At 36.8% G+C, this 27,966-nt stretch overlaps 2 protein-coding genes across 4 annotated transcripts in view; one reads left to right on the plus strand and one right to left on the minus strand.

Annotated features, from left to right (window-relative positions):
• Nucleotides 1-14,251, plus strand: part of RUNDC3B (RUN domain containing 3B) — a 138,339-nt gene extending 124,088 nt beyond the window's left edge. The window contains exon 10 of one of the 3 annotated variants that reach the window (XM_012811643.2): nt 13,619-14,164. In XM_012811643.2, the coding sequence (XP_012667097.1) occupies nt 13,619-13,764 (146 nt within the window). In that variant the 3' untranslated portion in view covers nt 13,765-14,164. Of the gene's footprint in view, nt 1-13,618 lie in introns of all 3 variants that reach the window. The other 2 variants (XM_003782642.1, XM_012811636.2) reach the window with 2 other exon arrangements.
• A 7,027-nt stretch (nt 14,252-21,278) lies between these two features.
• Nucleotides 21,279-27,966, minus strand: part of SLC25A40 (solute carrier family 25 member 40) — a 58,168-nt gene continuing 51,480 nt past the window's right edge. The window contains exons 11-12 of the mRNA XM_003782643.3: nt 21,896-21,976; nt 21,279-21,522 (exon numbers count right to left, since the gene is read on the minus strand). Of these exons, the coding sequence (XP_003782691.1) occupies nt 21,410-21,522; nt 21,896-21,976 (194 nt within the window). The 3' untranslated portion in view covers nt 21,279-21,409. The remainder of the gene's footprint in view (nt 21,523-21,895; nt 21,977-27,966) is intronic.

The raw sequence follows: 27,966 nt of genomic DNA on the forward strand, positions 1-27,966 counted from the left end.
TTAACAAATATAAAGTAACCATCATTGTCCTTGCTCACTTTTGTTGGTTTAAAACCTATTGTATCTGCAAATAGTATTGCAACACCTGCTTTTTTCTGCTTTCCATCAGCCTGGAAAATAGATGACCATCCCTCTACCCTGAGTCTATGCTTTTCTTTTGAAATAAGGTGCGTTTCTTGCATGTAACAGATGTCTGGCTTGAGTTTTTGTATCCAGTCAGCCAGCCTGTGTCTTTTTAGAGGGCAGTTTAAGCCATTTACATCGATTGAGACTATTGATAATCCTGGCATAATTTTGGGTGTCAAGTTTTTTGAAGGTTCATTAGACATCTTTGATCCTTTTGTCACTGTGGAGATTGGAATTTAGTCAAAATTTTTTGGGTGAGTTTATTCATGTGGTGGAGGATTGCGTTGGTCCTTATGGAGGATAGGTTTGAGGATATCCTGGAGGGCTGGTTTAGTAATGGCAAATTTCTTCAACATGTGAATATCATTAAAGTATTTAATTTCTCCATCATAAATGAAGCTCCTGGATAGAGGATTCTGGGTAGAAAGTTGTTTTGTTTTAGGAGGTTGAAGGTCGGTGACCACCCTCTTCTAGCCTGAAAGGTTTCAGCCGAGAGATCTGCAGTCATTCTAATATTCTTCCCCTTGTAGGTTAATGTTTTCTTGCGTCTAGCTGCTTTCAGGATTTTCTCTTTCATGTTAACTTTAGTGAAGTTGATTATGATATGCCTGGGGGATGTCTTGTTCGGGTTGAGTCGTGCTGGGGTTCTGAAGCTGTCTGCTGTCTGAATTTCAGGGTCCCTTGGCATGTCTGGAAAGTTCTCTTTCATAATTTCATTAAGGAGTACCTCTGTGTTGTGAAGCAACTTCGTCACCTTCAGGGATTCCTATAAGGCGAATATTAGTTTTCTTCGAGTTATCCAAGGTCTCTCTGAGTGAGAGATCTGTTTTTGTTCTCCATTTGTCAAAATCTTTGTCTTCAGTGTCGGAGATCCCATCTTCTGCCTCGTCCATCCTCTGACAGAGGGATTCAACGGTGCTCTTCAAATCTGCAACTTCTTGTTTCAGTGTATCATAATCCTTGATCATTTTATCTTTGAAATCATTGAATTCCTGGGACAGCTTTTGAATGATTTGAAATTCTAGCTTCCTCTTTTCCTCCAACCTGTTGATCTTACTCCCTATCCAGATTCTGAACTCAATTTCTGACATTTCAGATATCTGTTTACGTAGTGGGTCTTCCGTTGTGTCTACCCCATCCTTCTTTGGGGGAGTTAATCTACTCTGGTTATTCTGGTTGCCAGTTTTTCCGCTGATTCCGTCCCATGTTGAATTTGCACTTTTCGGAAACCGTCCCTAAAACCGTTCTGCCAGTGGCTTCTTCTGGTTTTCTCCTGGGCACAACCAGGCAAGACCCCGGGAGGCGGAGCCAGCAGGCGGGGTGATGCAGCCCACCCCTGAAGGAGTTAGTGTCGCTGTCAAGGCCCTGGGAGGCAGGCCCAACCTGTCCCTGCAGAGGACAGTTGTCCTTACTGGCGACCAAAGCCCCGGAAGCAGATGCGCGTCTGACGGAATGGCGCGACCCTCCCAGGCAGGAGCTGCTGGCGACCACAAGCTGGCAAGGCCCTGGGAGGCGGGTGTGCGTCTGCGCGACCTGCCCCAGGAGAAGTCAGTTGTCCTTGCAAGCCACCAAAGCCCCAAATGCGGGAAGGCGCAACCCTCTCCGGCAGGAGTTGGCGGTGATGGCGCGCTGGGAGGTACCGGGAGGCAGGCGCACGTCTGCGGGATCTGCCCCTGCAGAAGTCAGCTGCCCTCGCAGGCTGCCAAGCCCCAGAGCGGGGCGAGCCACTGGCGGGATGGCGCGACCCTCCCGGCAGGAGCTGCTGGCGACTGCAAGCTGACAAGACCCAGGGAGGCGGGCGCGAGACTGTGCGACCCGCCCAGCAGAAGTCAGTTCCCCTCGCTGGCCACCAAAGCCCTGGAGGCTGGCGCGCGACTGGCAGGACAGCGCGACCCTCTCAGGCAGGAGCTGGTGGAGATGCAGGAGCTGGTGGTGATCCAGGGCCAGGGGGCCCCAGGAGGCAGGTGCGGGGCTGCTCGACCTGCCCTAGCAGAAGTCAACCGCCCCCACCTGCCGCCAAAGCCCTGGAGGCAGACTAGCAGCTGGCGGGACTGCGCGACCCTTCCCGGCAGGAGTCAATGGCAGCCGGGGGCCAGCAGGGCTCAGGGAGGCAGGTGGGCGCGGCTCAGTGACCCGACCCAGTAGAAGTCAATCACCGTCAAGGGCCCACCCTGCCTCCTACTTTTTCTTTGTCTTCTCTTGTAAATTGTAACACTGTAGGCATTATCCTTGATTCTGCTCTTTCTCCTTACAAATACAGTCAGTTCATCAACAAGTCCTGTCAGTTTTCCATACAAAACATCCTGTATCAGTAGTTCTCAACTTGTGAGTGGCAACCCACAGGAACTGTATTAAAGAGCCATGGCATTAGGAAGATTGAGAGCCACTGTCCTATATAGATTGATTCATCATCTTCTCCATTACTACAACCCTAGTCTCCGCCATGTGCAGCCAGTATATTGGCCGGACTAGAGCCACAGCTTTTCATTAGTCTTTCATCTCCCATTCTTTTTATTTATTTATTTATTTATTTTGAGACAGAGCCTCAAGCTGTCCCCCTCGGTAGAGTGCTGTGGCATCACAGCTCACAGCAATCTCCAACTCCTGGGCTCAAGCGAGTCTACTGCCTCAGCCTCCCAAGTAGCTGGGACCACAGGCGTCCACCACAACGCCCTACTGCTTTGTTTTGGTTGCAGCCGTCATTGTTTTGGCGGCCCGGCTGGATTCGAACCTGCCACCTTAGGTGTATGTGGCTGGCACCTTAGCCACTTGAGCCAAGGCGCCAAGCCTCATCTCCCATTCTTGGCCCCTCACAGTCCATTCTCCACATAGTAATCAGTGATCATGTAAAACATTAATCAGAAAATATAATTTTGCTTAAAACTCCCCAATGGCTTTCAGTAGCAATTAGAATAAAATCTAAACTGCTTATTATGATCTCCTGCATGATCTTCTCCTTACCACTTCTTGCCTCACTTCATACCATTTTTTTTTCTTATTCTGTATACCCCAGCACACTGACTTTCTGTTTTTTCAGGCTAGTTCCTGCCTTGACTGTTTTTGAACTTGCTATTCTCACTGTTCTGAAATGTCATTCTCAAGATCTTCACATGGGAGACTTTATTAGATCTATGTCAAATGTCATCTTTCTAAGAAGCTTTCACTACCATACCTTAAATAGCTCTCCCCATCCCCATCTCTACCCCATCCCAGGCATACTCTATTATATTGCCATGCATTATACTATTATTCTTGTCGTACCCCACCTCTGAAATGTAAGCTTCATGAGGTCAGAGATCTTATCCATCATTTTCTCCAGTGTATTTACTACTAGTATCACTATAGTGTGATACATAAAAAGCAACTATTAAATATTTGTTGATTAAATATACAATGAATGAGTGTCATAGAATGTGAGGAATAAATTGAAAAGTCAGTTAACAGAAATCTTAGGCACTGTGAATATCATATTGAACTGAATTTTTTGCTTTCTTTATGTTTATTGTCGAAATTGTTCTCAAAGGGCCTTAGAAATATTTTAGTGGATAGTTTTTTGGATACATTTAGTAGTAAACTGGATTCAGTGTCATAATCTAGAATATATATGATTGAAAACTAATTCATACCATGGGTTTATTTGCGATGACTTTTCACTTAAAAGACACATTTATTTAGGATTTTAATCTAATTTTAGTGTCAACAGTATAAGAGTAGTAATGAACAATTTGATATAAAAACACATGTATTTGGTTTAAGAATTCAAAGTTAAATAACATTAAAAATTACAAAATTTCTATACCCAAATATCTGATCAAATGAGTAAAACAAAAAGTAAAAATTAGCCCAAAATTCACCAACTGCAACTCAGTGAGAAAGAGGGCTACAAAATAAACATAATAAACTACAAAAACCAGTGATCAGGAAAGAAACATGTTCTCATGATGAGTTGGTAAGATTCTTGGAATTCTCAATATCCCCAGATCTGACTTTTAACTAAGGAATTTTAGGTAGCTGAGATAATGGCATTGATGCAAATTTGAATTAACATATCCTATAAAAATAGAATAAAGAACAAGAAAAAATAAAATCACAGAAAACCAAGCTCCTTGCATACCAAGAAAACAATAAATAAACCAACTTCAAATTGCCTGTGAATTGAAAAATAAACACCAAATTCAAGCAGGCTCTCTTTGTTCCCTTGCATAAGCAGACGCATCCAGGAAAAACTAAAGTGTACAAAAGAAGGAACTGGGATGTTAGGGGCAGGCCTAAGATTAAGCAAAAATCACCTCTGGAAAGTCAACTCTAAAGGTGAAAATATGGAAAAAATGTCCTGGTAGGATGGACATGCAGGATGCAAAGAAAAGTCGTGTTAAAAGGTAAACTGAAAACTAGAAAAGAGCTACAAGGCAGAGACTATTTTGGAAACAACATAGTAGGGAGGTAAAAAAGTAAAGAGGGAAATTAGGATAGTATAAAACAAAAGGGAAAAAATTAAATTGAAGGATACACACCCTTTTCATTCATAGTGTACTTCTCCCTCAACAAAGGGCATGTGGTAGGGAAACCATACTCTGGTACACTGATTGAAGAGGGTGCTCTTGAATTAAAAATTCCATAAGCCATCCAAATCGAATAGACCTGTCCACAGAAATCCTAAGGATTGCTTAAGCCCAGAAAGTTTGAGGTTGCAGTGAGCTAAGATGATACCTCTATAATCTAGTGTGGGCAAGAGAGCAACTCTGTCTCCAAAATAAAAATAATAATAGTAATATAACCATATAAATGAATTCTAAAACTCATTCTAAAACTATAAATTCATTTATAACCATATAAATGAATTTCTCAGCTTAAAATGCTAAGAATAAAACAGTAAAGTAACCAAAAGCACTAGGAAGGAAATAATAAAGATAAAATTTCAAATAAATGAGATAAAAATGACAAAAACAGTTTATCTGTATATACTATATATCAGTATATATATCACTAATATATAATCACTATATCTATATCAGTATATCTGATAAATCAAGAAACCTTTTTTTTTCCTCAACAAAGTATAGACATAGCTAATTTAATCACAGAAGGGAAAAAGTACAAATAAAAATGAGAACTAACACAGGAAAGCAATCATTGAAAAAAGTTTAAAAATCACACGAGACTACTCTGCAGACTCACAGGTAAATGAATTTGAAAACCTAGATGAAATGGATAGTTCCTGTACAAACACACTCTACCAAAATTATACCCATTAGAGACAGAAAGCTCACATAAGACAATTTGCAAAAAAGATATAGAGAATGTTATTAAGGAACTACTCTATAGGGAATTTATGCTTCATAAATTATTATTCCAAAGTGTGGAAAATGAAGGAAAAATTTATAATTCTTTTAGGAGATAGGTGTAACCTGATCAATAGGTATGACAAATAAAAAATTATAGATTGTTATCACTATGGGAATTGATACAGAATTTCTAAATAATAGTGATAAACAGAATCTAGCAACACTTAAAGTGATACACCACAAGCAGATGGATTTATTTTAGGAATGTGAGGCTCAATAGTGTAATTCAATAATAGGAAATCCATTAATGTAACACACCATATTAATAGATATGAGATAAAAGAGGCAACCTGCCACAGATGCCAAAAAGCCTATGTAATAAAAACGTTCCAAAAAAAAAAAGTCTGAAGAATCCTTTCTTTATATGAATATACTTAGTATGTGTACATGTGCATGTATGTGTGTGTCTTTTTCCTAAAGCTGGCTTCTTACTTAAAGAAAAAATACTCAGCTCCCAAACAAAGTACAGTTATCCACTGTTTCCACCAATGTTTAACATTATACCAGAGAAATTAGCTAATGAATTTAGAGAAGAAACTCAAGTAGAGACATGAGAATTGGATTTTTGCAGATGATTTTATGAATCTGGAAAACAGTAGAGAAATAACTTACACAATAAATACAGTACTGAAAGTAGCAGGTATAAAATAGTCCTACAGAAATCAGTAGCTTTTACACATACAAGCCATAACTAAATGGTAGGGGGAAAACAATTTAAATAGCAAAGAGAAAATTATACACTTAGATTTTGCAAATCTCTTGTTAAATTTATTCCTGTATGAGGAGAACTATAAATCATTCTTAAGAGACAGAAAATTAGACTTGAACAAACAGAAATACTTTGTCAGTTTCCCTAAATTAATTTAAAATTAATGCAATCCTACATACACTTTCACTTCCTAATTCAGTAATCATGCATCTAGGAATTTACCTACATTCAGTGTATCTTAAGTGTAAAAATATGTATGCACATGGTAATTATATTCACTTAGTATCCCTTCATATTCTGTACCTTTTCCTGAATGCTTATCACATTGTAAGGAATTTTCCTAGCTACCCACTTTTAAAATTTAACTTTTTATTTTGTGATAATTATGAATTCACATGTGATTGTTAGAAATAATACAGAGGCTCGGTGTCTGTGGCTCAAGTGGGTAAGGCACCAGCCACATATACCTGAGCTGGCAGGTTCGAATCCAACCCAGGCCTGCCAAACAACAATGACGACTGCAACCAAAAAATAGCCGGGCATTGTGGCGGCGCCTGTAGCCCCACCTACTTGGGAGGTGAAGGCAGGAGAATCACTTGAGCCCAGGGGTTGGAGGTTGCTGTGAGCTGTGATGCCACAGCACTCTACCCAGGGCGACAGCTTGAGGCTCTGTCTCACAAAAAAGGAAAAAATAATACAGAGAAGGGTACTAGATGTGTTCTTAACCCAGTTTACCTCAGTGGTAGCATGGTGACATCTTTGAAGTCATGATCTTGAAATTAATATAGTTTACTGATTTCATTCTAATTTACATGTACTCACAGTGTGTATAGTTCTCTGCCATTTTAGGACATGTGTAGATTTGTGTCTACACCATCACACTCGAGGGGTAGAACAGTTCCATTGCTGCAAGGATCCCTTGTTCTGCCCTTTTGTAATGACAGGCCTCCCACCCCTACCTAGTATCTGCCCCTCTCTAATCTGTGATGACACCAATTTGTTCTCTGTTACTATAATTTTGTCACTTCAGGAGTACTATGAAAATCATACCACATATGTAAGACTACCATTTATGTGTGTGTATATATATTATATGTATTATATATGTTACATATATATGGTGTATGTGTATACATAGTGTGTATATGTATAGTTTATGCAACATAGTATATAGACTAGTAGTTCTCAACCTTCCTAATACAGTTCCTCATGTTGTGGTGACCCCTCAACCATTAAATTATTTTCATTGCTACTTCATACCTGTAATTTTGCTACTGTTATGAATCGTAATGTAAATATCTGATATGCAGGATGTATTTAGGCAACCCCTCTGAAAGGGTCGTTTGACCCCCAAAAGGGTTGAGAACCACTGTTAATAGACTTTGGGATTGGCTTTTTCCATTCAGCATATCCCTTTGAACAATTTACCTGTTGAAAAACATTTAGGTTGTTTCCAGTTTGGGGCTATAAATTTGCCATGAAAATTCCTTTACAGGATTTTGTGTAAACATAAGTCTTCTGTTCTCTGGGATAAATACCCAGGGGTACAGATGCTGGGTTGTATGAGAAACTGCCAAGCTTCAGGTTTCAGAGTGACTGAACCATTTTGGATTCTCACTACCAATGGATGAGTGCTCTAGAGGTTACTTTTAGTGTTATATCAAAAGCACAAGCAGGGTCATGCAGATTTATATGTATGTTTCCTTCTAAGAATTTTATAGGAATAGCTTTTACATTTAGATCTTTGAGCCACTTAGAGTTAATTTTTTTCTGCATGAATATGTAGTTGTTCCATGTCTTTTGTTGAAATGACCATTCTTTCTGCTGTTAAATGGTCTTGGAACCCTTAACCATACATGTATGGACTTATCTGTCTCTGGATTCTCAATTCTTTTTTTTTTTTCCTTCTTACCAAGTTTGGATTTGATGGATTCTCAATTCCATTCCATTAGTCTATGTTCATGCCATTACCACACTGTCTTTATGCCATTACCATACTGTCTTAATGACTTTAGCTTTAACTTAGTTTTGAAATAAGGATGTTTGCATTCTGCAACTTTGTTGATTTTAAGATTGTTTGAGCTATGGGTCCTTTGCTTTTATTTTCTTTTCTTACCCTGGGTAGAGTGCCATGTTGTCATACTCACAGCAACTTCAAATTCCTGGGCTTGAGTGATTCTCTTGCCTCAGTCTCTTGAGTGGCTTGGACTACAGGCTTCTGCCACAACACCCAGCTAGTTTTTCTGTTTTTGGTAGAAACAGGGTCTTGCTCTTGCTCATGCTGGTCTCAAACTCCTGAACTCAAGCAGTTGGCCCCCCTTGGCCTCCCAGAGTGCTAGGATTACAGGTGTGAGCCACTGTACTTGGCCTGATCCTTTGCATTTCCATGTCAATTTGAGAATCAGGTTGTCATTTCTGAAAAAGGGCAGTTAGAATTTTAATGGGGATTATATTGAATTTGCAGATATTTGAGGAGTATTGCCATCTTAAAAATACTGTCTACCAGTCCTTGGAAAGATGGGATGTTTTTCCATTTATTTACATCTTTAGTTACTTTTAGCAACATTTTAAGGTTTTCAATGTACAACTCTTACACTTCTCTAATTATAATTACTCCTCAACATGTTATTTTAGATGCTATTACAAATGGAATTGTTTAATGTTCAGATTGTTCATTGCTTTTCAACTTTAAGCACAGATTTTAAAAATTCAATGTCATTCGTATGTATCTATGAAAGGAAAATAAAAGTGAATTCACTTGTTCAAGGTGTTCCTAGAACTTCATGTTTAGAGCCCATGTCTTCGGACTGTGAGCCTGTCCTTCCTCACAGTATCATCTCTGTGCAAACAGAGAACCATTTCCTCAAATAGTACTCCACTGTTTTGGGAGTTTTCCTTTAAGCTACCAACAAGCATTTGCATGTTTTTATGCAGCCACTTCCCATTTGCCTAACTTACAGTTTCATTTTTTTCCTCAATAAAATCAAATTCTTCTGGAAGGTTTACAGCTTCTCTTCAGAGCTGATAGGATGACAAATTGATGATGCATGAGTCAGTCACACCAATTGCTTGTTGCTTCAAAATTTCCTTCCATCTATTCTAGGGAATTTCTCCTACCTCAGTTACATGCTTGGCATGTGATTGAGATATCCTTTTGCATATATTAGAAAGTTTTGTCTACTGTATTTTGCTGTGTAAAATGCAATCCCGTGTATAGTGTGCACTCAGGTTTTTTCTCCAAACTTTCAGGAAAATTCCCCAGAGAAAGCAGCTGGTTTTCTTGGCTAGGAGAGACCCATCTGGGAAGGGCTAATGCTACCTTCGTAGATGTGGAGATCACACCACCCTCCTGCAGCCTCCTGCTCTGGAAAAGCTGCCCCTTCCTTCTGAGATCCCTTCCCTCCCTGTCAAGTTTGGGGTCTTGGTGGAGATGGCTACATGCATGCCTGATGGGATGGGAGCTTCTGAGGCCACTAGCCCATGGGCAGCCAGGTGGGTTCCTGGGGCCTGTATTGGATTCCAGTCCGCTCTGCCTGGTTGGACATCAGGCCTTGCCACGCACAGCGGCAGCCTCCCCAGTACCCCCACTGTCCCCACCTAATTGCAATACTTAGTAGAGGCCACTCTGGCCCTCTTCCACCAGATCTCAGATCTTCCCAGACTGGATCCCTGTGTGTCCAGTGGGCCCAGGGCACGGGAGGGCATGTGGTTCCCAGGAGGCCCACTGGGCTCCCTAGCTCCTGAGTGGTTCCACCCACATATAACATGCACCCTTATTTTCCCCTCAAATATTTGGACAAATAAGCATATGTTATGCCCAGCAAAATATGGTACTTGCAGGGTAGTCTCTTTTTTTAAGATTTCTTTTTTCATGCAAGCACTGTTACAAAAAAATCTGAATTGCAGTAATTCTAATGACAGATACTTGCTTCAGTAATAAATTTATGTCCAACTATTTTTCATAATTTTCTATTAAAAAAACTTTCATTTTAAAGCCAAATTATGTTTTTGAAGGTATTTTAGGCAGCACATATACTTGGTACACAGGTAACTCGGTTAAAGTGATAGCCAAATGAATACTTGTGACCAAGTTCACACATGTACATGCAAAAAAACTCTCTCCCAACCAGACACAACTATAATATCCATTGGTTCTAACAGTTTGAAATTTTATTGGATAAAATGGCCACTCGTTTTCTCAAACAAAAAGGTGACATGGTCCTTACATAACAGTTTTATGTAAATTATCTTCTATATTGATGGGTTTATGATAGGGGCTAAGGAATCTCTTTAAATTAGGGCACGCACTCACTACCTCTTTGTTGCCATTGATTTCTTCCTTCCCATTCTGAACTTCTCCTTGGAGTAGGTTACCTCACCATCCACCTATCAGTTCTAAAAATTACTGAGCCATTCATGGCTCCCCCCATCTAACATTTTACTATTACCAGGTCTTACCAGTTTGACTTTTCTTTTCTTTTTTTATTTGAGATTCACTGAGGGTACAAAGAATTAGGTTACACTGACTGCATTTGTTAGGGAAAGTCCCTCTTATAATTGTATTCTGCCCCCAAGAGGTGTGCCATACACTGTGGCCCCTATCCCCCTTCTTTCTCCCCTCTCCCTGCTTCCTCATTCCTCTACCCCTCATCTCGTATTAGATCATCTACTCCCTTCATATTAGAACTGAGTTCGGTAGATTCTTGCTTCTCCATTCTTGTGATGCTTTACTAAGAATGTGTTCCACCTCCATCCAGTTTAATATAAAAGATATAAAATCTCCATCTTTTTGTGGCTGAATAGTATTCCATGGTGTATATGTATATATACATACATACATACACACGTATATATATATATGTACCACAGCTTGTTAATCCATTCTTGGGTTGGTGGGCATTTAGGCTGTTTCCACATTTTGGTGATTGTAAATTAAGCTGCAGTAAACAGCCTAGTGCAAAGATCTTTAGGATAAAAGGATTTTTTTTTTCTTCTGGGAAGATGCCTAGTAATGGGCTTGCAGGAACAAATGGGAGTTCTAGTTTGAGGATTATCCATAATTCCTTCAAAAAAGGTTGTATTAGTTTGCAGTCCCAGCAGCAGTATAAAAGTATTCCCTTCTTTCCATATCCACACCAGCTTCTGCATCTTTGAGACTTTGTGATATGGGCCATTCTCACTGGGGTTAGGTGATATCTTGGAGGGGTGGGGTGGGTTGATTCGCATTTCTCTGATAATTAGGGATGATGAGCATTTTTTCATATTAGCCATTTGTCTTCTTTAGAGAAAGTTCTATTCATGTCTCTTGCCCAATGATATGTGGGATTGCTGGCTCTTTTGATTAAACTGTAAAGCTTCTGTATAGCAAGGAGACAACCACCAAAGCAAACAGACAACCTTCAGAATGGGAAAAGATGTTTGCATATTATGAATAGGACAAAAGCTTGATAACTAGTATCTACAAAGAACTCAAAGTAATCAATGAAAAAAGACCCAACAGTCCCATACGTCACTGGGCAGTCTGACTCTAAAGACTTCTACTCTGTTCTTTATCTTTGTCCCTTCCAAACTTGTTCAGGCAAATGCAATAGCCCCTGACTTATTTCCCTATATCCATTTTACTATTTATTTATGTATTTCAAAACCATGCCTCCTAGAGCCCTAAAGTACTTGATTTTAAATACAAACTAAATATGTAATTCCCTGTATAAAAGGCTTCAGGGACTCCCTTCTTTACAAGAGTATGACCAAGAATGCAGTCTCTGAATTTAGACTTGATTTTAGGGGTTTTTTTTCTTACTTCATTTACAGCCCTTTGAGCACATATTTATCCCCATCTATAAAATGGGTATACTTACAAATACTTTAGCAAGAACTTTAGAGAGCTAGGTTTGGCCTAAAATGAATCTCTAAGGTTAAACATTAGAAGGGTATTTTAAAGTATATATACCTTTTGATTCTAACATAATATGATAAACACTTTAAGTCTGAAAGTAACATGTACTTTTCCATATCTTTTCTGAACAGTTATATTTTTCTATATTTAACTGGTAAGTCAAACTATGAAATTGGATGGCATCAGCTGGTATCTCTTCCCATTTCAAGGTAAAGAACAGGCTCAGAGAAGATGCTTTATGTAAGGTCACAGCTAAAAAGGACACAAGTGCTATCTTGAGTCCCAGTGCAAGTTCGATTGAATCATCATTCATTAATTATATGGTTATTTAATGAGCATCTACTATGCACTATGCACTGGGAATATGATAATGAACACCACAAAGTCCACATTCATTCTCTAAGAGTTTATAGTCCAGTAAAGTATCTCCAGAGTTACTATACAGTATGACAAAGTGGGTAAGTACACAGGACTATGGGAACACTTCAGAAGACCTTGTTGAAACAATATATAATATTCAAAAACATCTGATATGGGGCTCACCTCACCCTTCTATACTTTGAGTACAAACTGAGTATTCCTCCATTTTCTTTGGAAACCATCTGATTTTCAAAGACAGCCTTTCACCACCCAACCATACTTAAAGCTGATATTTGTATATTGTGGGCATAAACTTAATTCTGGAAAGAACTTGTTTTAACTTGGCTGTGGAATACTCTGCATTTAGCAAAGTTCTTGATACAGAGTAGATACTAAATAAATGTTCAGTAAGTGAATTAAAGTCTTCCCAAATCAAAGCTTCCTGTGGAGTTGGGGCAGTCTAATCTGGCCAGTATCAACCTTCTTCTACTATATTAAGTGGTCTGGGCAGTGTTACTGTGACTTAGTTTAGATTTTTATTATTCTCTACTAACTTAACATGAACATGTTATTCAAAAAAAGATAAAACAAAATTTTATTTGTATAAATTTGTAGGGTGCCAGTGTAATTTTTTACCTGCATAGACTGCATAGTGGTGACGTCAGAGCTGTGGGTCTCTAACATCACAAAGTAACATACATAATACCATTACATAATTTCTTACCATCCTTTCCTCCACCCCCTAACCCAAGACTCCACCGTCATTCCACATTCTACATTAACGTGTACCTGTTACTTAGCTCCCACTTACAGGTGAGAACGTGATGGTTGTCCTGTGTCTGACTTGTTTCACTTAAGGTAAAGGTTTCTAATTCCATCCATGTTGCTGCAAAGGGTGACTTTTTATGGTTGAATACTATTCCATGAACATTTATTATTGCTCTAAAACTTGGTTATCTCAGACTTCCATATCCACAGTTTTTATGAGAAGCACAAATAATCTTGTGTAATGTTTTTATGGGTGATACTGAAACTGGTGAAAGATCAAACATGTTAACATAGAGATCTTTGACTTCACACTAAATATGTTTACATTATCTTATAAAGTATGGAAGTTTGGGGATTTTATGGCATCATTCTTGAAGGACTGTTAATTTTTTGTTATTTTATCCTAATTTTCAGGTAAAGAAGATACTCCCTCATTACTTGGTCTCTGTGGGTCTCTAACATCAGTGGCAAGTTACAAGTCTCTAACAAGCCTAAAATCTAATGATTACCTTGCAAGTCCTATAACAGATATGACAAGTCCAGGCCTGACTCCATCCTGAAAAATTTTATGTAAAAGCCAAAAGTTTTTATGTTGTAAATGTTCAATTTACATAAGTTTAACTGCTGGGAAGATCTTTGAAATTTTATATTGTTCTGATGTGTGTCTGGAATTCTTTGCTTAGTTCATTCCACTCCATGTAAACTTATAGATGAATAACACAACCATCTTGCTGTTTTTCATTTTAAAAATTCTTATATTTGTCACTGAGTTGGTTTAAAAATGAACAAGCTTAAAAAAACTTTCAAAGATCCTCCAAATTAACAATTCATTGCAAATTGTACATATTTATTATTCAGCTGATTTTTATATTATATATTTGTTCAAATGTATCTTAGTGGCCAGAGGCTGAGTTCAAGGTTTTATTCCAGAGACTTAAGCTAAGTATTTTTTCACTCTTTTATTCAGTGATTAGATTTAAAAAAAAAAAAAGATGACTTATTTCACTTTTTCATTAATTTCTCCTAAGTTGTAATGTTTAAATGCCTGTTTTTAATATCCAGGGAAGGTTCTTAGCTACATTTTCACAACAGTTTTTTCAGTTTTTCTTTAACAGTTATCATTTGGTACCAACATTCCACTTAATATTTTATAAACTTCGTAGGAATATGCCTATTTAGGCGGTTACTGACTTAATCTGTTAGGCCATAAGTAAAGTATTTTACAGGACCGGCAGTTCCTGGGTTACAGTGAGATACATTCCCAAGAACGTGTCTTTAGTTAGGATTTGTATGTAACTTGTTGGATCCCTGATGAACAGCACATATGCAATAGTAATAATAATAATGGCTCATGTGTGGTAATAATATAGTATAATATCATAATAAATTACAGAAACTATTATGCCCTTTTTAATTCAGACATACAGAACATAAAAACAAACTCACACAAAAAGTTTAGATAGGTGAAAGGAGAAAATAATATTAAAGGTTAACACTCACCTAATGTTTTACCACTGTCTTGCTTACTGGAAGGGGAATATTTGAGGCAAGAAGGGAGGCCAACATTAATTGGAAGATCATGGAGATGGTGCTGGACAGGATGGAGTGGGTGCTAGAGAATCAGGGTCTGATTCTGTTGCTGGAAGAGGGAAGCTTATCATTGAAGTTGGTTTCTTGGCTTTTTCTTTGTTCATCATAAATGGCCTTGTAGCAGCTGATGTTTCCACTCACTGCATGCTAAACCTCTCTGAACTGCTCAATGCGAGGATCTTGCTCCTCAAGCTTAGCAAATCCTGCTTCAGTGAGACCAAAGGCTAATTCTTTTGTCCTATACTTTCTTGGCTCTGGATCTTCTGATTCTTCATGTTCTTAGGTCTCTGTCCGCTGCTTCTCCATTTATGAGACTAGCCACTAGCAAGGCATAAAGATGGCTATACCAACAAACTGCTTATGCCGTGTGGGTTTTACATACTGGAAGAAACTAGTTCCTGAATTATTAACTGAATTATAAATTATCCTTCAGGGGAGCCGTGTGAGCTCATTCATAAGTTTGGAATGCTGAAAGTTGGGTCATCTGTAACCCAGGGACTACCTGGATTTTAGGCCACTTAAGTAAAACAATTAAGCTTCTTGTTTTCCCAGGATTTTCTTAAAAGGTTATTGATTTAAAGATATGATCAAGTATACCCCAGAAGTTGGAAACATTTCAAAATGTAGAACAGGTTTGGAAAAATTGTTTTATCAAGAAAGTTCAATTAAGAATTTGAGAAGCTGGCTCGGCGCCTATAGCTCAACAGGCTAAGGCGCCAGCCACGTACACCTAAGGTGGCGGGTTCGAATCCCCAGCCCGGGCCCGCCAAACAACAATGATGGCTGCAACCAAAAAATAGCCGGGCGTTGTGGCGGGCGCCTGTGGTCCCAGCTACTTGGGAGGCAGAGGCAGGAGACTCGCTTGAGCCCAGGAGTTGGAGGTTGCTGTGAGCTGTAATGCCACGGTACTCTGCCCAGGGGGACAGCTTGAGGCTCTGTCTCAAAAAAAAAAAAAAAAAAAAAGAATTTGAGAAGCTTATACATAAGGATCAGTAGGGTAATCACCATGCTTACAGTAAGTGTCTCACATATAGTGCTGGGTTTTTTCCTTTTTGTACAATAATGAATTTGTGTCATGTTTTATATTCTATATCATTAAACATGTCAATCTCATTTTAAAACTGATGTTAAAAATCCCTACACTTCTATAAGTATACTAATTTTTTAAGCTATAATCTGTATTTTAAATCTTTTTGCAATTTTTGAAACAGCTTTTGTCCCTAAAAATTCTACCATATTGAACATGTGTGGAGTATATTTTCTATAGTAAGTAATATGAAGAAAACATGATTAGTTGTGCCAAAGAAGTTTTCTATATTGTTTACACAAAGAGACCACAGTACTTATTGGAGATTTCATATGGTATTTTTGTTCAATGAAACATTACATTTGGGCTTAGTAGCTTTGACATCATTGGAAGAATGTACCTCTTAAAACTATTTTGTTGTTTTATTGAGAAGGGGAAGATTAGCTACACTCACCACATTCATTCTTTGTATTAGAAGTGTAGGCGAGTGGTTCTCTGCAACATTTAGAGCTTAGGATCAGAATTTGGAACTTAATAGTCACAAGGCCAGTCTCACATATAATTATGACAGTACAATGTCACTTCAGGGACAAAGGAGGCCTCAGAGTCCTTAAAATAAGTTATCTTAGATGTGCTAGAACACACTTAGAGCTTTATTCCATTAGCTTAAGACTTCAATACTTGTAGAAATGCAAACACTCTTGAGAAATGGTACCTTTATTCTCAATTCTGTGTACTTTATTGTGAGTGAGGTATCCAAAGCAGTTTTCCATCTTTCTAGGGGATAGAAGGAAGGTATAAAATGTGGACAAAGGAAATTTTAGAAGGAAGGAATGAAGAAATGGATGAGAAGAACAACTCTGAAAATTTTAGGCTGGTTTTAAGCACTATTTCTGTTTTCCTAAGAACTATCAGATTTTTTAAATGCTTTATTATTCATGGTCCACTCTCAACTGACATTTATTATCCTGTAATAATTAAAAACTTAATTTTTCCCTATACATTTTTATAATGTAGAAGGAAATGGAAGATTCCACTGTTGATAAAAATTTTCAGATTTGTCTACTGTATGCAGTAATTTGTGCATCTTAACATGCTGCTTAGGGCAGATTTAAACATGACATCTGAGGATCATGACTTTTCCTCCTTTATTGGAGCTCTTGGTATATAAAATTCATCTGCTGTTATGAAGTGGGGTTTCTACATGGCTCATTTCACACTAAAGATAGTTTGTTACTGTTTGCATGAGGAAACAATGTATGTCTCAATCTTTAATTTTAGGTGGTAGTATACAGTTTCACCCCCTCAAAAAGAATGCTGAATTATATCCCAGTATTTCCCTGTGTATTTTGTTGCATTGATGTACTATACTTGTTGCATGTATATTAAACATTTTGTACCATGCATTAGTAGTCTTATTTTTTTCTCAACAAAAATTAACCTGATTCAAGCTGTACAATGATCTTTTGTTTTAACAAATGTGGTAAATATTATTTCACACTTAAAATTCTAATATGAAAAGGCATTTGGAGAAATTCTTATTTCAACTCATATCAAATTAAATACTCTATTTTTAAAAAGTAACATTTTATGCTTAAGGATACAGAACATCTTAAGTGATATAGGTTAGCAGTGGTGTTTGCAGTGTTACTGATTTAATTATACAGTAGTCATGTTGATTTTCTCACGTGTAAAACAAAATCACTGTCTTCTCCTATGTGATGCCACCTGGATGTCATGTATACATGTATACATGAATGTGATGCCACCTGGATGTCATGTATACATGACATGAAGTCATGTATATAAGTTGTAAAGAGGCAAATGTCGATTATAATCTACTAATTATGATCGATAGAAACCTTACAAAAAGCAAGTAAACTAAGCCAGTTGGTTATTCAAGTCATTTTTAGTAGCTTTACAAGTTTTCAAATGCTTATAAATGTACCTCAAATTTGGCTCAGTGCTCTCAGCACAGTGGTTACAGCACCAGCCACATACACTGAGGCTGGCAGATTTGAACCCATCCTGGGCCAGCTAAACAACAATGACAACTGCAACAAAAAATAGCCGGGTGTTGTGGTGGGTGCCTGTAGTCCCAGCTACTTGGGAGGCTGAGGTAAGAGAATCACTTAACCTCAAGAGTTGGAGGTTGCTGTGAGCTGTGACACCATAGCACTCTACCTAGGGTGACATAAATAAATGTATCGCAAATTGACAACTTAGATTTTTGAAAGTTCCTACCATTAAGTAAAATATCCGAATTTTCCTAAACTAACATTTGATTAAATTGTCAAAAGACTGCTTTGAACCTCAAGGTTCTTAAATTTTTTAATTATTTCACTTTGCTCTTATGTAAGCAAAGGAGCTTCTATTTAACATTTCCATCAACTGACAGGAAGGGGAAGATAAAATTACATTCTTGTCATTATGGCACATTTTAAAAGTATACTATAATACGCACTAAACCTTTTAGACTGTCTTCCATTGTCGTCTTATTCTTCCTTACTATATAAGACCTCTAACTAACTGCATTTCTAATTGGATCTTCTACCACACTCCTATGTGGACACTGCTCAAGCTACATGGTCTCCATCCCCGTGCCTTATTGAGACTCTCTACATGTTTAATTGGAAAGTCCAAACCTTAGATTTCCTGACCACTTCCCTTCTCTGCCCCCAGGCTGAGTGAAGAGCTCCTCAGATCTCCCATAACTCCCTTTGCATACTTCTGTCAATCACTACTCTGAAATTTCCTGTAGCCCATGACAATATATGCAATGTTGTCTTATCTCCACTGCTTATTATACTGTCTATTATATTAAAATGTCTGAATAAATGTTGATTAAAAAAGTAATCTTTTATTTAAAACTTCATCTTAAAAAAATTCAAAAGTGACACACTAAACTTTCCTACATCCCTCAAATTTGTGCTCAAGACAAAAATAGATCACAAATCTAATGCCTAAATATTCAAAATATTTCTTAACATTTTTACATTTGATTAAATCTGTAAGTTAGAAAACTTAACATTACTTAATAGAATGAAAACTTTTGGAAAGCCTACATTACCAAAAACACTTTTATAAAAAGACTCTGCATGTACTCCAATTCTTGCAACATATGTTTTGAAAACACTAGGAAACCCAATATGTCTACTGGTCTGAAGTATCTTCTGAGGAATCTGGGTATATTCCTCATGGCCAATATAGTTCCATTATTTCAAAAGATAGAACTCTGGAAGAAAATTAGATTTTTCATATTTTAGTTATCCTGTGGATTAAGTTTATCCAAGTACTCTTTGAATATAAAAATGTAGTGATGGTAAAACACTAAATTAATTTCTAGTAAATTGGCTGCTAATATATTTTAAAAGTATTAATGCTTCTTTATCACTTAAGTATAGAGAAAGCTTCAATTCAGGCTTTTCATCCAGATACATCACATGTAATGTGTGTGAGAAAAACTATGAGGCTATTAGATTTATTTAACTTTTTGTAAAGTCATAAATAAGAATCTTCCTCAAGTGCAGTATTAGGGCCTGGGGGAGATGACTCTTCTGATATTTATAGGTTGTATTAAGCTGCAATGGATGACTACTTTCTCAGAGCATACTACTATGTTTCCTGCCTTTTTCTACAACTCAATTATCAATAAGAAGCAGAGCAAAACCAAAGCAAATTTTAAATTTAATACCATTAAGTGTGAAAGATAAACTTTAATATAGTATATACATAGTACATTATATAATGACTTTATGTAAAAAATGTTGAGAAGCACTGTGATAATTTTATGGAGGCATAAAATATTTAATGAAAATACCAGCCATGAATATTTATACTTAGATGAATATGTATGTTGCAGATTTAAGGTAAATCAACATAGGATAAAATAAACACAGAAGGTACATACAAATCCTACATAGTTTTATTTCTTGTGAAACAAACACTTTTCTACTATAATAAAAAATAAATTAATTTCCCTACTGACACTAGAGATTTGTCAACTGAATATATTACTCCAATTTAGGGGAGAAAAAAATGCTTCATATTTTCATAAAATACACATAGACTGCAATAAAGTGCTTTTTCTTAGAGGATGTAGAACCTGAGAAAATCTAACAAAAGTTTAAAAAAAAAATTACTTTTTGTCCTGCCATCATATCCTTTTTTATCTTTTTTTTTTTTTTTTTTTTTTTTTTTTTTTTTTTGGCCAGGGCTGGGTTTGAACCCAACACCTCTGGCATATGGGGCCAGCACCCTACTCCTTTGAGCCACAGGCACCGCCCTCCTTTTTTATCTTACTCCCACATATAGGCATAAGCTAAATTATTTAGTCACTTATAGTGACCAAAAGCAGTTTTTTCAGGGGAACAACTTGCTTATTTAGGCTCTTGGTCTAGCTTCCTAACATGAGAGAGCATAAAGTCAAGGGGCATTCTGGAAATATTTTGTGACTGTTACAATAATGATCTCTGCCTTGTTAAAACAAAGCAACAGAAACGATCTGGAGAACTCCACAAACCATACTTGGATTATAAAATGGCTAAAAACAACAGGCCACTCCTATGGCCGAACTTTCTTTCTACTAATCTAAATACAGTATTGTTTTCCACTGCACACCCAAGCTTGAATGAAGTGAACATTTGCTACTGTAAGTAAAAATCTGTATCTCTTGGAGGAAAACGTAGAAATATTAGGTCTTTGTTCATAAAAAAAAATGAAAGGAACCATGTCATACAATCAATTGATTATCTTTTGGTTCATAAAGATAAAATAGCCATGCCTTTTATCAGAGAAATCTTTTTTTTTGACCGAGTATCACTATGTTGCCCTGGGTAGAGTACCATGGCATCACAGCTCACAGCAACCTCCAACTCTTGGGCTTAAGCGATCCTTCCAAGTAGCTGGGACTACAGGTGCCTGCCACAACACCTGGCTATTTTTGGTTGCAGTTGTCGTCGTTTAGCAGGCTCAGGCTGGGCTTGAACCCATAGCCTCAGTGTATGTGGCTGGCACCCTACTCAATGACCTACAGGTGCTGAGCCTATCAGAGAAATCTTAATACATGTGAGGTAAACTACATGAAGGAAAAAATCTAGTGCATCTGAATTAAAGAAAACAACAGAGAATCTTTTGTAAATGTGAGTACTGCTGTATAATGGCTACTTTCTATTATCTACTGTAATACTTATGCACATGATTTAAATGCTTATAACACTTGGGCTTTTTTCTTCTACACTCTATACCTCATTCAGCACACAATTCAAAAAGTTCTGATGTATCTGACACATTCCTAATAAGATTAACTTATTTTGAAACTTATAATATTAAACTCTCAGAGACTGCTTTCAGTGCTATTAAGTAATTTTATATTTTTCCTTATAAGAATGCTCAATGGTTGCGATTTCTGGAATATCTTTCATTATGAAAAAATTTATTTTAAAATTAGGATTATGATTTAGAGATAGAGTAGAAATTATTTAAATTATAGGAAAGACATAAAATCATTTTTAAAAATACAGTGAAAAATTTCTTGCCATCTCCACCTTATTTGGCTGTAGTTGTTACTTCAAGTTGAAACAGCATCATTAATACTGCTGCCTCTGAGAATTTTGTTTCCGGAAAAAAGCCTTTCCAAATTCATATGTACTGATCATAATGGCACAAGCAGGAGCAATTTTAATTAAGCGAGGAATCAGGCCTGAAAAAAGAATAGAAAAAAATCAGAACAAATTTTATCTTTAAAAAATATAATTTATTTCACTCTGATAATAATCAAATTAAATGAAGTCAGACACCAAATTATGCACTATAAATCAATAGCAAAGGACAGGTCAAACTGCTCACAACCAACCAACTCACTTCAATTCCATATTGCATTATATAGAAAATTTTATTGTATTGATGTAAATCTGTTAATAACATTTCTTTTAACTTACAGCAAAAATATATTTAGTAGAAAATAACAACTGTGGAATATTATCTGTAGCTTCCTCCTAAAAGTTAATTTTAGAAGTTCACAGGTTTAAAAGTACTCTTTCAGTTAAATAATTTAGTTAAGCAAATATTTTTACCTGTAAATAATCCAGAAAATCCATTTTTAGCAACAATGTTCTTCATTATAATCCAGGTTGACATATGCAAAGGCTCAGAAACTAAATTTTAAAACAAAGAAATAATGCTATTACCAATCACAATTTAATAATTTCTAATACAGATAATACACATAAAATAGTGATTATGGTTTTGGGGGTGTATTATTTCACTATGATACAATGAAACAGCTAGCTAATGGAATTGTCTTCCTTACATAGGTAACTGTTTACATAATTTACTTAAAATTTTATTTTTAATAGTTGAAGTCATAAGAAGAAAAAAACAGAAAAAGTTATCAATTTAAAGGTATACTAAATTGGATATAATCAAGGAAGAATATATAGAAAGCTGCTCTTGAATTAATGTTTCTTAAGCTGATAACACTATTTTTGTTACTTTTTTCTGCCTTAAGAATCATTCATAATGAAAATTTTAAAAAATGCATAGAAACCTTTGCCAAAAAAAATCTCGACATTATTTTTGATTTAAATTTTATTATACACAAATTTTAAACAAATGTGTTTTCTAAAAAGAGGTTCTGAGGAAAATAGCTCTTTCTACCTAGTGGTGTCCTGTGTTATTACAACCTTTCTGAATAGATATGTTTGTCTTGAAATAAATCAGACCAGTGCTGTCTCTTTCAAAGGGCGTGTTTTAGTTAATAATAACATCTCACTTATTTGCAAGCACTCAAATATCTGGAAAAAAATAATAAAAAGTGAATTTGGGGGGTGGGGGGTGGGGCTGGGTTTGAACCCACCACCTCCAGCATATGGGGCCAGCGCCCTACCCTTTTGAGCCACAGGCGCCGCCCGAAAAGTGAAATTTTTAAAAACAGCAAAAGTAGGTGTCACTCAAGTTCAGCATAAAACTTACAAATAGTGTTTTTACACAGTTTGTTTTCCTTCATTTTATATGTTGGTTTTAAGCAGCTGGTTTAGCCCAAAGACTACTAGATGCATCTATGTCTACCGAAAAAAGTCTGTTTGACTGTTTAACTTGGATACTTCAGTGGATGACATTCATATATGCCATTTAGCAGAAAAGTTTAAGTAAAAGATGTGAGGTATAATCAGGTGATCATTCAACAATGAAATTGCTATTGAATTTAAGGTTCAGAGTATTTTTCAGAAACTTCTTTGATCTGAACTTATAAATTATGATTTCTGTAGCTGGCACTTTTTTATTTCATTTCCTTATAGTGAACTAATTTTTTCTTAGATTACATATCAAGTTCTCAAAATTATTTTTACAAATTTAGGTGATATTGAGTACCAATCCCTGAGGAATGTAGAGAAAGTGTATATTTTAATTTTTGTATTTTTTACTTTGTTGTGATTTTGTATAGTAGAATTACATCATACGCATTTAACTACGTAAGAATTCAGCTCTGTACCCAGCTGACTAAAGAATAAAAAAAGGTAGACAGTGGACATAAGTACCAGAAGTTTTCTAAATTTTAAAGGATGTATGATGCATTTCTCTCTTTTCCTAAAAGTAAAGTTTTTTAAGAAAATAATATCAGTTTTATAACTTAGAGCTAGTATGTCTAGAAATTTTGCTAAGTGATAATCCTTTAGTTTTTTCATTAAAAATCACAGAACTCTAGGCAGCTTAATATGAAACACCATTGTTCATAGTGTATAAAATTATTTTAAATTATTATTTTAAAAATTTTAAAAATAAGGGAGGGGGGGATGGGTGGAGGGAGGGGGATTGGAGGGATCACTTCTGAGGTTTATCTTACAGGGGTACAAGTGAATCTTTCTGAGAGTAGAATGTGAATGTTTTAAAACAATAACTGAGAAAATGACATGAAGGCTGTGTTGACCAGTTTGATGGAAGTATTTCGGATTGCATGTGAAAACCCCACACTGTACCCTAGAAGTGCATTAATGTACATAGTTACCATTCAATAAAAAAAAAAATTATGATAAAAAAAATTTTAAAAATCCAAATCTTAGGCCAAAATTTGTTGTTCTAGGCTATGCTTGGTGTAGTAAGACTATTTTTATTTGCTAGTGAATATCATTTAGAGCAGGTGTCCTCAAACTACAGCCCATGGGCCACATGCAGCCTGCCTAAGACATTTATCCAGCCTCCCGGATGTTTTTGCCACCACTGCCTGTCCTGCTTAGCAGCCAACTCGTCCCAGGGCCCACAGTCCGGCCCTCCAATGGTCTGAGGGACAGTGAACTGGCCCTCTGTTTAAAAAGTTTGAGGACCCCTGATTTAGAGAATTTAATGAACAATTCCTAAAATAAAGATTTGAATGTCAAAATGATAAAAAAAAAAAAAAGTCTTAAGAAGCAAGCATATACCACATAAACAATGTGACAACTAATAGGCTGAAGATTTCCAAGTCTTGGTTTGAGACCAGTGGGATGATGGGTAAATCACATTGCCCTCTCTAGCTGCCGAGAGTTGCTACTCTACACGAATCTATGATTACACTGATGACAACCCTGAGTCATTAAGAAAGATTAAACTATATACTACTAAGCAAGCTTAGGAGAAAAAGGGAAGGATTCTAGAAAGATACACTACAAAAATGACTTTTTAGAATTCTGCCTCATAATGGAGTAGAACTCAGTATCTCAAAATTTAATTTATATAAAAATACTGGACTCTGTAAAGATAAAGACTTTGTGATTTAAAAAGCTATACTATCAACATAAATAGCATCAGCATTAGTATAATAACTATAGCAATATATCCCTGAATATAAGATATTTATGAATGAAATAGAAATTTCTAAAGAAAGTCAATGACAAGAACCTCGTACTACAAGTTGGAACTTTTACTTTCTATTTAAATCATTTCATTTAAATTTTGGAAGAAATTGATGATAGGAAGGAGATCAAGTAGCCAGGTATTTCTAATCTTGGGGAACAAGCCTCAAACTTCTATTTTAATAGCAAGATGAAATTAAAGTGAAAGAAAATGACAAAGAGAGTTATCAACCTGAAGGTAAGCCATGCTGAGCTCTGTTGAAACCTCAAAAGTATCTATTGCCTAAATTTCCAACATTAAAGAGCTATTCCTACAGATAACACGCAATTTCTTAAAGTGTAGAGGAGCATTTTTATTATTAAATATTTCAAGTATAGAGAAAAGCATCGAAAGTAAATGCTCATCCAAATTTATTAAATTGTACCAACTTTCAGATCCAATCAAAGTTCTTCCTCCTCCCTCGGAGGTAACCACTCTTGCCTTTTTTTCCTTATCTTCTTCATGGATTTGTTTAAATTTTTTGCATCCGAACGTATCAATATCTATGCTCGTTTGTCCTGCTTTTAAACTTTATAGAAATGACAGCACACTGTTCATTTATTCCTACAATGTGATTTTACGATTATCTATGTTGGTAGGTATAGCTATCTATACATATGGCATTGTATTATATGAGTTACCATGATTTATTCATTTTAGGTGGTTTCTAACATTTTGTTATCCTTAAGCTTTCACTGAATACATGTGAAAAGCTTCTCAAGAGCTTTTATCTAGGAATGGAATTGATAATTTAAAGGCCATTTCTTGATATTCCCAAATTGTTGCAAATGTATACTGTTAACATCAGAGCATGAAGTTCCCAGTGTTCCATAGGATCTTCAACAACCTAATTTGTATAAATTGTCCTCTCACTGCTGTTCCTCCTTATTGTTAAGACTGACATCTTTAGTAAGTTTATTTGCCAAGCATCCATTTTGTAATGATTCTCTTATATTTGTTTTAAATGAGTATAATTTATTTTAATATTTAAAATATTTACATATTTAATTTAATGTATCAAATATTAAAAATGATTAAAATTAAAAATATTTTTAAAATATTGTTTAGTGTATTAAAATATTAAATATGTTCAGAGAAAAAGAACTTAAACCGCTAGAAAACAAGTAGATTTGGGTCATTTAATAAAAAACTGAAACCAGAAATTAAATTTCCTTTTTTTTTTTTTCTTTGAGATGGAGCCTCAAGCTGTCCCCCTGGGTAGAGTGCCATGGCATCACAGCTCACAGCAACCTCCAACACCTGGGCTCAAACAAGTCTCTTGCCTCAGCCTCCCAAGTAGCTGGGACTACAGGCGCCCATCACAACACCCCGCCATTTTTTGGTTGCAGCCATCATTGTTGTTTGGCGGGCCCGGGCTGGGGATTCGAACCCGCCATCTTAAGTGTATGTGGCTGGCGCCTTAGCCACTTGAGCCACAGGCACCAAGCCAGAGATTAAATTTCTAAAAAAATAAATGTAGGTCAGGCACAGTGGCTCACACCTATAAATCCAGTACTTTTGGAGGCCAAGGCAGGAGAATTGCTTGAGGACAGAAGTTCCAGACTAGCCTGTGCAAGGGTGACACCCCATCTCTACAAAAATAACAGAAAACTTAGCTGGGCATGGTGGCAGGTGCCTTTAGTCCTATCTACTTGGGAAGGTAAAGCAGGAGGATCACTTAAGCCCAGAAGTTTGAGGTTGCTGTGACACCACTGCACTCTAGTCTGGGTGACAAAGAGAAACCTCATCTCCAAAAAAAAAAAAAAAAAAAATTAAATGTAAGTTACACACTCAAAACTTAGCTAAAAGTTATCTCTATTATAGGATTTGGCAGTTAACTACATCCTAAAGTGCTTCTGAAGGCAGTTTCTCCTGTACTAGATCATGAGCTCTTTAAACAGGCGTCCTCAAACTACAGCTCGCGGGCCACATGCAGCCCGCCTAGGAGATTTATCTGACCCGCTGGGTGTTTTTGCCACCGCTGCCTGTCCTGCTTAGCAGCCAACTTGTCCCAGGGCCCGCAGTCCAGCCCTCCAATGGCCTGAGGGACAATGAACTGGCCCCCTGTTTAAAAAGTTTGAGGACCCCTGTGACTTTAAGGATGTAAATATGGTCTCATTTATCTGTAAACACCAGCATGGTGTCTGACATAGTAGGTACTTAGTCAATAATTGACTTATGGACAAAGAATGAGAGAAGTCATCTAAGTGGGATGATAAATAATTCTTACAAGCAACTGGCCATCATCATATATACAACACTTCAGTTTTTTTCACTTAAAGAATTTGGTATACCTGAGCTATGGAATGGAGCAAGCACTTCTACAAAGATCTGAGTTACTTCTTTGGTGGGTATAATATACAAATAGTGAGGGTGAGCATGGGCTGCTTATCAATGAAATCAGAAATAAAGTTTACAATAACAACCCGCTAAACCTTTAAACAACCAGTTCATAACTGGTTGTTATGGAAGCAGAGTAACAGGTACAAACAACCATGGAAAATTAAAACCCAACTCCTATTTAAGTTTTCCCTTTGGGGGTTTAAATGAAAAAAAAACAATTAGAAAAAAACAAAACAAAACAGTGATAGGTAAGGGTCAAACCTAATAAAGAAGATGGCTTGCAGCTCAGCACCCACAGCACAGTGATTACGGTGCCAGCCACATCCACCAAGGCTGGTAGGTTCGAACCCAGCCTGGACTAGCTAAACAACAATGACAACTGCAAGAAAAAATAACTGGGCATTGTGGCAGTTGCCTATAGTCCCAGCTACTTGGGAGGCTGAGGCAAGAGAATTGCTTAACCCCAAGATTTGGAGGTTGCTGTGAGCTGTGATGCCACAGCACTCTACTGAGGGTGACTTAGTGAGACTGTCTCCAAAAAAAAAAAAAAAAAATAGAAGATGGCTTGTTGGTGCCAGTCTCAATGAAGATGTACATGAAGATAGGAATCATTTTCAAAATACACAAATTAGAGCCCTACTCTAGATCCATTAATAATGAGAGTCTACTGGCAGTGATACTTAGCTTTAGATATACTGAATAAGCACTCCAGGTGACTCCAAAGATTATTTACCAAGGTAAGCAGCTCTTAAATTTTAGTGTCCATCCATGTGAACATGAAGGACGGAAAATGTTCTTCTTAGCAAAGTATCACAGGAATGGAAGAAAAAGTATCCAATGTACACACACCTATTATGAAACTAATTTAAACCTTTTTATATGAAAGCTATAACCTAATAACAACCTAAGGATATGGGGAGGGGGGAGGGAGGGG

Source organism: Otolemur garnettii, unplaced genomic scaffold, assembly GCF_000181295.1.
Source record: "Otolemur garnettii isolate 467f Iridium unplaced genomic scaffold, OtoGar3 scaffold00005, whole genome shotgun sequence".
NCBI classification, from domain to species: domain Eukaryota; kingdom Metazoa; phylum Chordata; class Mammalia; order Primates; family Galagidae; genus Otolemur; species Otolemur garnettii.